Source organism: Protopterus annectens, chromosome 8.part0 (assembly GCF_019279795.1).
Source record: "Protopterus annectens isolate FY-2018-M chromosome 8.part0, PAN1.0, whole genome shotgun sequence".
Classification (NCBI taxonomy): Eukaryota; Metazoa; Chordata; order Ceratodontiformes; family Protopteridae; genus Protopterus; species Protopterus annectens.
In genome coordinates this window covers 14,181,269-14,193,768 of record NC_056741.1, presented here as the reverse complement: position 1 = coordinate 14,193,768, position 12,500 = coordinate 14,181,269, and the positions used below count along the sequence as shown (strand labels likewise).

Below are 12,500 nucleotides of genomic sequence, written 5' to 3'. Positions count from 1 at the left end.
GACAGCAGCTTAAAGTTGGACATTCATATTTCACAAACAGTTAAAAAGTACACAGAAAATTAGAAACTCTATACAAGAACAAATGGTACTTCACCAAATTAATAAAGCTACTGTTACCCAGTCTACTCTCCTTTATGCAGCCCCTGTACTTGCATACCTAAAGTAGTCTGAGCTTGCAAAACTTGAATCTTGCTACAACAAAATTGCTAGATTCTCTTCAGACTTGCCATCTATAGCCCACCAGTGTGTGGCTCTCCAACTCAACTGGATAGAGCCCCCACACCTCCTTCATTATAACCAGTTAACTATGGCCCACATGTACAACTCTACTTCAGCCCTATGCCACCAATAGAATGTGAAGTTCCACTAACAAACACCATATAAAAATCAGCATAAGCAAAAAACAAGCAGGGGACTCCCTCTTTGTTTTGGAAAAATCTGGAATGCACTGCCAGATAATATTGTATCCATTACATCTCTTGTCCAGTTTAAAACCCTAAAAAAAACTACTAAACAAATGGCTGTGCCCTTGGTCTGCACCTGATTAACCTCAGTTTCCAACACTAGCCTCATCTCAACGAACCGCAACCTCTAGTCCTAGTCCTATCTACTACATAGGCCCCTGCAAACTAACAGCATGCAAACTGCTGCATTTATCCAATTTCTCCCCACCTATTTCCTAGGTAAACCATTGTGTTGCAATAAAGTCTAATGTTGTACTTGCCACGTAAAGTTGTTGTACTACTTATTCCTAGGGATAACAATGTGTTGTAATTTTGTGATTCTTAAATTTAGGAATATTGTCATTTAGCTCAAATCTTATCGACCTGTACAACCCATGTGTCAATTATTGTAGCTTTGTGTACAATCCAAACTTACAAATATAATATCCAGAATGACTAAATACTTACCTGTATGTAAAGTAAATGTGTGTAAACTACCTGTAGATAAACTACTGTTACAGTTATCTCTGTCTTTTGTTTCATGTGGATCTTTTCTCCCCAGGCCTCTGCTGAAAATGGACATGTGTCCAGTCGGACTTTCCCAGTAAACAAATGTAAAATAAATAAAGTGGTCTAACTACCATAAACTTGCTCCCACAGAGGTAGGGTTAAAGCTTATCAAGGTCCTGGACTGTCCCAATATGTTTCTTTTCCATGACTGCATATATTTTTTCTCTGAGTGTACAAGATATATTACTGTGTCCTCTCTTTACTTTAAAGAAACCTGGCTAAGTACAAACTGAGAGTTGTTAAATGACCATGTCAACAGTTTCATCCAAAAAAGAGGTAATTGTAGCCAGGCAATAAGTAAGACTCTGGGTATATCACGGCATTCATTTTAATGGTTCCCTTAACATTCCTGCAAATGAGGAATTCAGTGGTACTTGAACAACAGGTGGTGTCAGCATCTGTACCAGCTGGAAACCAACATCAAGATCGATCTCACGGTGGACCCAAGAGTGCTGTTAACAAGGTAGTGCATTTTCAGCCCCGACAACCAACAGTGATCCCTGCAAAGGACTCTTTAGACATGCAGTAGTGAACTAGTATGGGGTCCCTCCAGGTATGCGAGACCTGGGAAGACAGGATAAGAAAGAAAAGCATGCGTCTTGGAGCTGAAAGCCTTTCTTCCTGTGTTAACAGAGTGAGTCTTGCAAGTGAAGACAGAGAGCAGCACAGTAACTTGGCACATAAGTGGGGAGAAACTCACTCCTCCTTGCTGTATAGGCAAGTCATGTAAGCTTGGGAGATTGCAGCCCTTCTAACTGATGACCACAGAATGTGATAGTTGACAGACTTAGCAGATCCAAGTCCCATCCCCAAGAATGAATGCTGCATAGGGAGACCACTGTAGACTTTATCAGTAGGTTGGGTGTACCGAATGTAGACCTGTTTGTCTCACATGTAGCTAAGATAGTTTTACTTAAGGCTGGCCAACTCCAGGAAGCTGGAAGACTGAGTCCCTGAATTGGATAGGTCAGTTTCTGTATGATTTTCCTTCTTGCCCATGATTCTCGGGATAAAATTAAAGGAAGTGCGAGCAAAAACATGATTCTCCTTGCCAACTGGGCTTCTTCATACTTCATTTCATTCAGAAAGACCAAACTCCTCACAGCTAGAGTTGCGAGGCTGACGGTCCGATTTCTTCAAGTCCAATAATAGCCAAAGGGCCATATTTAAGATAGTGATGTCCATTACTTCCTTTCAAAGCCCATAAAGCTTACCAGGAGCAATTTGACTCAATTTTCTTTTTGGACAAGTGATGTTACACACCCCATTTATTCTTCTTTGTTCTTGGTCCTTGTCATTCCAAAGTATTTCATTCTGTAATTGTTACTTCTAGATTATAGTTAATGTAGCAGTTACATCCAGCTTTTTTTCCTGGTTTAAGTTCTGTTTATGTTGCTCCACTTAAGGTGCTTAAAGTTTTGAACTGAATGTGTTTATGTAATGTGAAATACCTCTTTCACGTACGTGTTATTTGCTTTCTTATGTTCTTTGATATTGCTGTGTCTGTGTGATTGGCACTGCATTCCTCTTGTGAGCTGACATTTGTAATTTCATTTAGGCTGCACTTGTGCTGTCCTAAATGACAAAGTTTCTTTGAATCTTTATAGAGTTTCTGTGAGGTACTTTCCATTCCAGGTGTCCTGATAGGGAAACCTAAGCTTACCGTTCGAGGCTTTGATATCACAGCATCAGCCGTCTCTTCAGTGAAGAGAATAAATTTGGTTCATAGGTAAGTACTAGGCTAGTTGCCTGTTTTTGAGCCATTTTAAGCCTAGCCAATTTCCACTTCATAGGTTCATAGATTAGTACTAGGCTAATTGCCCTTGCGAGCCATTTTAAGCCTAGCCCATTATCCCTTGTGAGGCTCAAACCCTGCACCTTGTGTTTGTAAGGCAAACACCTTAACCATTAGGCCACCCTCCCAACCCAACACTTCAAATGTTAGAATCAAACCCTGTACCTTGTGTCTGTGAGGTAAACACCTTAACCATTATACCAACACACAACCCTGAGAACTTGAGTTTTTTGACAAACTTGCTCTACTTGGTCTTCCACAAAAGAATAGATTGTTATTGCAACTAACCAGTCCTTTATGTCCTAGATTGCTCTGAAGTCAAACTTAAACCAGTTTATTTACTTCATAACAGATGTTAATTATGTCGATGTTCACAGACAGCTTAAATTTTATGTAGACAGAACCAGTTCTTTCTGCAGGGCTGTCCAAGTATTTGTGTTTCGTTCACCATGTCTGTAATGATGCCCTCTTATCCAACTGATTTTCTTTTTGTAAATATGGAAAGCCTTTTCCTACAATTCCCAAAACTCGTGCTGCTAGAGCCATGGTTACTTCAGTGGCCTTTTTCACTAATACTGTCGGGTGACATTTGAGCAGCTGTAACTTTCTGAAGCATTATAATAATGGGTATTATTTATAGGCCCAGCACTTCCTTTAAGGCTGCTTTTCCGTCAGAAAGTTTTTGATGACAGTATCCAACCAGGAGGAATAGCCTTTGGGCTCTGTTCTAAAGGTTACTGATGGCCGATTTGTTCTAAAGGTTACTGATGGCCGATTTGTTCTAAAGGTTACTGATGGCCGATTTGTTATCAGATATGAAAATTATGTACTTGCCATACAGACTGATCAGTTAGATCCCCAGCTTTGGTCCTTTTCACTTCAGCTTTTTCAGCTGTTCTACCTTTCCTTCCTGGGGTTTTTGCTGTCTACAGAGCTGCAGTATGAGATGTGTGTGATGCATGATGGGAAGGTTAAGGGTACTTGGAAACCTGGGACAACTTTATTTTACAAGCATTCCTTTTGCCTAAGGCAATTGATCTGTAGGTATCATAGACATACCACTTTTATTAAAGATCTGCCATTGTTGTAAATGCATAACATCTACTTGAATGCTTTTAAGTGTGGATTCGGTCACTTGGTGAAACTGTTCCTTCTTTGGGATTTGTGGAAGTGCAAGAGGCAGCAAAGTTACCCATGCTGATGTGCTCACTACCTGGAGAAGTCACCTGCTCATAAAATTATCCAGGATCAAGGCCCGCGAACCAGTATGACTGCAGCGAGAACTGAGAGATTATGCAGCTTGGAAAAAGTGTGTGTTTTATTAAATAGTGAGATATGAAAGTACTAGGCTTGTGTGCATAACATGACCGTCAGGGTAGGTCAGCTCCCATGACAAAACAGTATTTTGGCATTCCCCAAGGTCGTACAGTAGCCCCACAACCTTGGTATTCCTTATTGCTGTTACATTTGTTTACTTCCATTAATCGGATCATAGTCACAGTGACTTTGTGCAGTTTCATCAGAAGGTGACAGTGAATGCAGAGTCATTGTGCAAGACTGTGTTGGGAGGGTGGCCTAATGGTTAAGGTGTTTGCCTTACAAACACAAGGTGCAGGGTTTGAGTCTCACAAGGGATAATTGGCTAGGCTTACAATGGCTCGCAAGGGCACTTAGCCTAGTACTAACTTATGAACTTATAAAATGTAGATGCTACTTCTGCTTTCGGCTTTTCCCAATTAGGGGTCGCCATAGCGGAGCTCCGGTCCGCTAATGATTGGCAGTAGATTTTTACAGTGGCGAAGTTCCAGCCTGATGCCCAACCTTCAACGACGACACACCCATTCATGCATGTCTTTCAAATGCCACTCCACTGCGGGGAGGACATGCAGAGTCCACACAGAAGGAGCTCCAGCCGAGAATCGATCGGGACAACCTCTTGCTGTGAGGCTGCAACGCTACTGCTGCACCACCGCAGCTACCGTGATGTACATATTCTAGGCATGACTGTAAAGAGCAGAAAATTTCAGCATAACAGTGCAATCCTTGTAATGGGGATCAGATGTGGCCTTCATTTAGAATACCTGAGTTTAGGAAGAAATGAGAACACATTCTGGAAGGACTTTAAGACGTGCAGCTAACTGACATGCCTCCTGCTACATTCTTGGATGTTTCTTTGCACTGTAGTCGTATGTCGTTACTAGGATAGTGATTGCTGCAGCACATGTTGAAGTTAATTTCCATGAATTTGTGCTTCGTATGAGAGGAGCACCTTTTTCCCTTCCTATGTTTGCCCCCCCTGGCTGTCATAACTAGGCCAGGAGGAGGTGAATATCTGGGATGAGCTTATGTGGAAAGCGTCCAAGGTTCCCCCCTTTTGTTCCACCACTGGCTGTCGCCCTGTTCACTTTCTTGTACTGTGATGTTCTTCGTGTTTCACTGTTGCAGTCATAACTGTAGGGTGATCTTGCCGGCAGGCAGCCCGAGGTCGGCTAGAATCACAAAGTCTGGGTCCGGCGTCGGCTGCACAAGCTAGTACCCTTACGTCAGTACGCTCTGGTACATAGCCCTCAGCCGACGCCATCTTCTCCAGTCTTTCTTGCCATGCGGTGGAAAGCAGCTCGCAAGTCGTTTGGCGATTTTCAATCTACGTTTTTGATTGCTGTCGGTCCAAAGTTCTTACTTCTCTTCTCAAAGCTAAGTACCCGTAGAATCTTTTCTTGTTCCTCCGATGTCAGAAAAAGTTAATAATTGTATAGCATGTGGAAAACCGATACCTCATAAAGATTTCCACTCTTACTGTCTACCTTGCTTAGGCCCTGACCACGACGTTTCTTGTTGTCGGTTCTGTGCCAGGTTCAATTCTCACACTATTAAGCGTCTGTACGACTGGGCTTTAAATTACTTTGGCAGACGCTTCAATTATAGAATGTAGTCTGATTCTACCAGAATTCAAAAGAAGCGCAAAGACAAGGACAGGCCTCCGAGGTCCAAACAGGATTCGTCGCAGCTGGAGCCAGCGTCCGGTTCAGCTGTCGTCAGTGAGGCGCTTTTGCAGCCCCTGTCATCCGCCACTTCTGAACCGATGGCCGATACGGACTCCCATGGGGAGCCATCAAGGCCTATTGTTTTATCTGCTGCAGGACCTTCGGACGTAGCTCCCTTAGATGGGTCCGGAACCGCTGTGCAGGTACTGGCTTCTGAGGGGGTATTCAGGCCTACTCACATCACCATTTCAAAGACAAAGTCCAAGACTCCAGTTAAACCTAAAGTTTCTGCTCCAGCTACTTCTGAAGCTACTCCCAAGACACAGAAGCAATTGCTAAGGATGGCTGAAGATTTGCTTACAATGATTAGGGGTTCTCACCCCCCTCCAGAGAAAAGGCCTCGACAGGATGTTCCTTTGGATTCCTCTGACCAGGCTTCTGTATCTTCTGTTTCTTCCTCTGATCAGGAATATTCCTTCCCTCCTTATGAGGATTCGGATGCAGAGGATTCCCTGCCCTCTGCTTCTCCGACTGAGGATTTCTCTTTTGGGGAGACCTTACATGAGATGAGGGAACATTTTCATTGGGAAGGTCAGGATTATTCTGCTTCCAAGAAGAGGCTTAGGGAATTCCTTCTTCTTCCTCAACACAGGCCTTTAGCTATTCCTCCTGTTCTTGATCTTGTGGATGATGCCTTTTCTGAGGCTAATTTGAATCCTGATTCCATGCCCCCTGCTCCCTCTAAGCCTGATAGATTTTACAGGGTCCCTGATTCTCATTTGTTCTTATTCAAGAACCCTTCTGTGGATCCTGAAACTATTTCTCAGGGTTCTAAGGCAGCTAAGGTTGCTTCTTCCAAAAATCCTATTCCCTCCGAGAAGGATTCTTGTGCCTTAGACAGGTGGGGTAAAAAGGTGTATACTTCTGCTACCCTTGCTATTAGGGCTTTAAATTGTCAGTTTCATATGTTTAAGTATCAGCAATTTCTTTTGTCTGTTTTGAAGCAAAAGCTTGCTACCTTTCCAGCATGTGCAGAGAATAAGGAATTGCAGGATGTATTGCATGCAACTGAACAAGTGAACAAGCATAGTTTGCATTGTGGTTTTGATGCTTTGGAAGCTTCTTGCAGGGCCGCAGCCTCTGGTACTGTTATTAGGAGACATGCCTGGCTTCGTGAACAAAGTTTGCCGGAACAGGTTAAGGCTAAACTTTAGATGCCCCTGTTCAGCATGATGTTTTATTTGGATCCAAGCCTGAAGACGTTATTAAAACGATGGAGGGAAAGGCAAAATCTATGCAGCCTGTGAACGATTTGTTAGAAGTTCAGCCTCCTAGATTTTCCAGGAATTGGCCCTCCAAAAATTGGTCTTTTCCCACGTCTGACAGGCCTCAAAGGGGAAGATATTGACGCTCCAGAGGTCGTGGTCAAGCTCAGGCCTCTTACAGATCCAGACAATGGACTGCTTCTTCACCTAGAAGGGGAGAAGACAGATCCCAATCTCAAAGGAAGCAGACTCGATGACTCTCTCGGTTGGGCTTCAGGACCCCCTTACCTGGATGCCCCTCTCGGAGGAAAGCTTTCTCTTTTTTTACAGAAATTGGACTCGTATTACCCAGGACAAATGGGTATTGGACGTGATTTTAAGAGGCTACAAGTTACATTTTCATACTCTGCCAAGGGTTATCGGTTGGCCACATCTGCCAAAACATCAGTGGGCAGAGGCCTTAAATCAAGTGGATGCTCTACTGGCCATGAGAGCCATAGAGCCTGTTCCTTTCTCAGAAATGGGAAAAGGCTTTTACTCAAGACTATTTCTGGTTCCAAGAAAACAAAACTCATGGAGACCTATTCTGGACCTTTCAGTGTTAAACACCTTTTTGGAAATTCCAAAATTCAAAATGCTTACTCAACAACAACTGCTTCCAGTATTCTCCCAGGACGCTTGGATGGTGACATTGGACCTAAAGGAGGCCTACTTACACATTCCCATCAGGCAGGAACGCAGAAAATTCCTCAGATTCAAAGCAGGCTCGAGGCACTTTCAATTATCTGTACTGCCCTTTGGTTGATCTACTGTGCGCCCAGGGTTTTTACCAAGTGCCTGGCCCCAGTAGTGACTTATTGCAGACTTCAGGGGATTCAGATTTACCCCTATTTGGACGATTGCCTTATCCAGGCAGACAGCAAGGACCTTTTACTTCAACATCTGGATTTCGTTCAACGTCTCTTCCTCCTCCTGGGATTTTCATTGAACATAAAAAAGTCACAATTGATCCCTTCTCAACAAATGATTGTTTTGGGAGCCCTCCTAAATACAACCTTACAAAGGGCTTTCCTTACTCCAGAAAAACAAATACAGCTGGCTTCAATTTTCAAAACCTTGGCAACCTTAACTCAGCTCACTGCAAGGAAATTCCTGCAGGCACTGGGCTATATGGCTTCATGCATTCTGTTAATTCCAAATGCAAGGCTTCATATGAGAAAGCTTCAATGGTACCTGAAAAGTGTATGGTCACAGCATTACCAAGATCTGGACACTTTGATTCCTCTGATCCCCTGCCTCCAGAAGGAGTTCCTTTGGTGGTCCAGGGTGTGCGCTTTAAACGAAGGGAAGCCTTTTCGTCTACCTCAACCTTCTCAAATCATAACCACGGACGCCTCGGATTATGCTTGGGGAGCACATATTCCAAACAATTGCCAGCAGGGGACCTGGACAAAGAATCACCTTCACTGGCACATCAATCTGAAGGAAATGTTGGCAGTTCAAAATGCTCTTCTAGCCTTCAAGACCCTTTTGCAACCAGGGCCTCTTCTAATTGACAGACAACACCACAGTCATGTGGTACATAAACAAGCAGGGGGGCTCTCATTCATACCCCCTTTGCAGACTAGCTATGACTTTATGGGACATAGCTCTAAGTCAGAATCTGCATCTGCAGGCTCAATTCATTCCAGGAAAGCAGAATCTCTTAGCAGACAGCCTAAGCAGAAACATTTTGGATCTTCACGAATGGATGCTAGACACCAACTTATTCAACAGGATAACTGCAGTTTGGGGGTGTCCCCAGATAGATCTGTTTGCATCCCATCTCAATCATCAGCTGCCTCTCTTTTGCACCAGGTCCTTCCACAAAACAGCTTGGAAAGTGGATGCCCTGTCATTCAGTTGGAGGAACCTTTCTGGATATGCCTTCCCTCCTCTTCCTCTTCTTCCCCGGATATTACTGAAGATAAAACAGGACAAGCCCAAGTTCATCATCTTAATTGCTCCAAATTGGCCTCGACAGTTTTGGTATCCGACCTTACAACATCTGTGCTTGGAACCTCCTTGGATCCTTCCTCTGTACCCTTCTCTTCTGTCCCAGCATCAGGGTCAGATGCTACACCCTCATCTCAAGACCCTTTGCCTGGCAGCTTGGCTCTTCAAGGAAATTTGATTTCTTCTAAGCTCCCCAAACAAGTTTTGGATCTTCTTTTAGAAGCCAGAAAGCCTAGCACTAGGAAATCCTATGTCTCTAAATGGAAAAGGTTTTGTATTTGGATGCAGGACCGTGGCTCTAATCCTTTTGTGCCTGATCTCTCGTCGATTTTGCTTTATCTTTCAGACCTTTTGTCTAAAGGCCTTTCTTTTTCTTCCATTAAGATTTATGCTTCTGCTATATCTGCTCATTTTAATACCGACCCTCCTGTTTTTTCTCATCCATTGGTGAGACAATTCTTGAGAGGAGCTAAGAATTTGAGGTCTCCCAGGACCCCTCCTGTCCCTGCCTGGGATCTTAACTATGTTTTGGAAAAACTCACTTTGCCTCCTTTTGAGCCTGCTGCGGCTTGTGATATTAAATTTTTATCCTGGAAGACAGTTCTTTTGTTGGCATTGACTTCTGCCAGAAGGGTTTCAGAGTTGCAAGCTCTTATGGCTGTGGAGCCATACCTAATTTTCCATCTTGACAGAGTATCCTTGAGGACCAATCCTACTTTCATGCCTAAGGTGATTTCAAAAGTTGCTTTAAATCAGACAATTCACCTTCCTACCTTCTTTCCTAATCCTCAAAATAAAGGGGAAAGGATTTTGCATTCATTGGACGTACACAGACAGTTACGATTATACTTGGACAAGACTAAAGAGTTCAGAAAATCTAACCAATTGTTTGTCTCTTTTGCCTCCAGTTCTCTTGGAAAGGCTATTTCCAAACTAACTATTTCCAAATGGATTGCCTATGGAATAAGATTTTGTTAAACTCATCATGGGAAACAGTTTCCAGGTACTGTGAGAAGTCATTCTACTAGAGCAGCTGCCACTTCTGCTTTTCTCAGAGGAGTCCCTACCAAGGATATCTTGGAAGCTGCCACTTGGAGTTCTGTGCATACCTTTTCCAAGCACTACAATCTCCCTTTGTATTCTAAGACCAGGGCAGGTTTTGCCTCTGCTGTTTTGCAGGGCCTTCTTGCTGCCCCTTCTTCTATCCAAGCCTCCTCCCTTTCTTCACTGCTTTGGGATTCCACCCTACAGTTATGACTGCAACAGTGAAACACGAAGAACATAGTACAGTTGTGTACACCTACCATAAATGTAGATGTTCGAGTGTCTTCACTGTTGCAGTCGGTGTTTCCCTCCCTCCTATCCCCTCTTTTTTCACTTTATGGTGTGTTTGTGTTTCCTTGTGAGACTCATTTTATGTTTATTGGGGATTTCTGACATCTGGGGCAAGAAAGGCTGGAGAAGATGGCGTCGGCTGAGGGCTATGTACCAGAGCGTACTGACATCAGGGTACTAGCTTGTGCAGCCGACGCCGGACCCAGACTTTGTGATTCTGGCGGACCTCGGGCTGCCTGCCGGCAGGATCACCATACAGTTATGACTGCAACAGTGAAGACATTCGAACATCTACATTTATGGTAGGTGTACACAACTGTACTTTACTACTATGTTTTTGCCATGGAATTCTCTAATATTAAGGTAGTGTTCTGCTCCAGCTATGAACACCTGCAGCAAAGTAGTTAAACTAAAACAAAAATGCTGATTTGTACTTGGTAAAGGGAAAATGCAGATGGGCAGAGAAATCCATATCACTTTCTACAGAGTATTTAGTCAAATCTAAAAACTGCATGCATGTATATGTATGTATCTGTGCGTGTATGTGTGTGTGTGTGTGTGTGTGTGTATATATATATATATATCAGACACATATAGAAATATGTATAAATATGTAATATATATATATATATATATATATATATATATATATATATATATATATATATATATATATGCAGATTGATGTATATAAATTGCAAGGTTGCATTCTATATATAGGTCTTTTTTAAAAGTAGCTGCCCTTTTAGTGCATCTTGCACGTTTCATTAAAGGGAGTGCTTTTCTTAGTTTTGCTGTGCTCTCTCACCTATTCAGTGTGCTGTTCCAGGTCTGTTGTCATTTTCTGATTGTCTGATTGTCTGACAACATTCCAGATTGCGGTTTGCAGATTTTATTGTAACATTCAGACTAGCTGCAGTGTGCAAGTTCTGTAATAACCATCCAGACTGACTGTTATTTAATGATTATGCTGCAGTCTTGAAGATTGGTAATTTTGTGTCTATTCACTAATGACCTCTTCCATCACCTGGTCTGTGATAATTCATTTGCTTACTGTCCAGGGTTACTTCACCTTTATTTTTGAAGAAATGTAAGGGAGCAGAAGCTCACATTTATGTAAATCCACAGAACAGGAAGGCCTTTATCTCACACAATACTGTGTATGGGCAAGAGTTAAGGAAGCATATGTAAACACGGAAGTCCTTTGTACAAGTGATATCAGTGACTTAAAGCCTTCTACAGCCCTAGTCATTTGATCAGTTTGAGATGGCTTTTGGACTGCAGCTTTTTAAATGATGCACAAATGTGATTTTATAATTGGTATTTAATAGGCTGCTACTTCTTTCGTAGGTGACTTCAAGGTACACCCCAAGGATCTGATCAATGCTCCTTGTTGGCTGAAAGGTTGGAGAGGCAATGAGCTGCAGCGTTGCATCCGCAAGAAGAAAATGGTGGGAGATCGCATGTTTGTGGACGATCTGCATAACCTGAATAAGAGGATCAGGTTCTTGTACAAACGCCTGAATCGCTATGGTAAACACAGGTGATGCGATGCAGTATGGAACCTGTGATACAGATTGAAAACCTACATTTCAAAGTTAGTTTATAGAAATGTCATCATCTGCAGCAAGAACATGTGATGTGATATACTGAGATGCAGAATGTAAACTTTCATAATGACCTTGACAGCTGTGAACAGACTGGATGAATAAAAGTATTATTGCGAATCAAGAAAACTGTGTTGGCTGCATTTTTTAAACATCAGCACTTTTGTAATGGATGTACAAGTATAGGACAGTGATCTCTGTTTAGTCAGACTGCTTCTTGCAGTAGTCAGTTTCACCATCCATTCACAGTCTGCTGTTCAAAAATCCTGTGTGTTTTTGCATTTCTAGCTCCTTTTAGCATGTTTTATTGGATGGGCTTGTCTTTTTGGCCAGTGAAAAGAATTGTCGGAACAAAGTATAAGACAACCTGGTATCTGTTCATTTAACTCCCGCTGCTGTGTATAACTGACAGACATTCTTGGTAGGAGACTGTTCATGTTAAGTCTAGGCATAATTTTGGAGTACTGTTTGTCTGTTGGTAACAGGGCTTCATTCCTAGGCTCCCC

The 12,500-nt window shown here is 42.6% G+C and overlaps 1 protein-coding gene across 1 annotated transcript in view; it reads left to right on the top strand.

The window, feature by feature from the left end:
- Positions 1 to 12,123, top strand: part of MRPL51 (mitochondrial ribosomal protein L51) — a 182,218-nt gene extending 170,095 nt beyond the window's left edge. The window contains exon 4 of the mRNA XM_044079567.1: positions 11,738 to 12,123. Coding sequence (XP_043935502.1) covers positions 11,738 to 11,934 — 197 coding nt within the window. The 3' untranslated portion in view covers positions 11,935 to 12,123. The remainder of the gene's footprint in view (positions 1 to 11,737) is intronic.
- Positions 12,124 to 12,500: the final 377 nt, after the last annotated feature.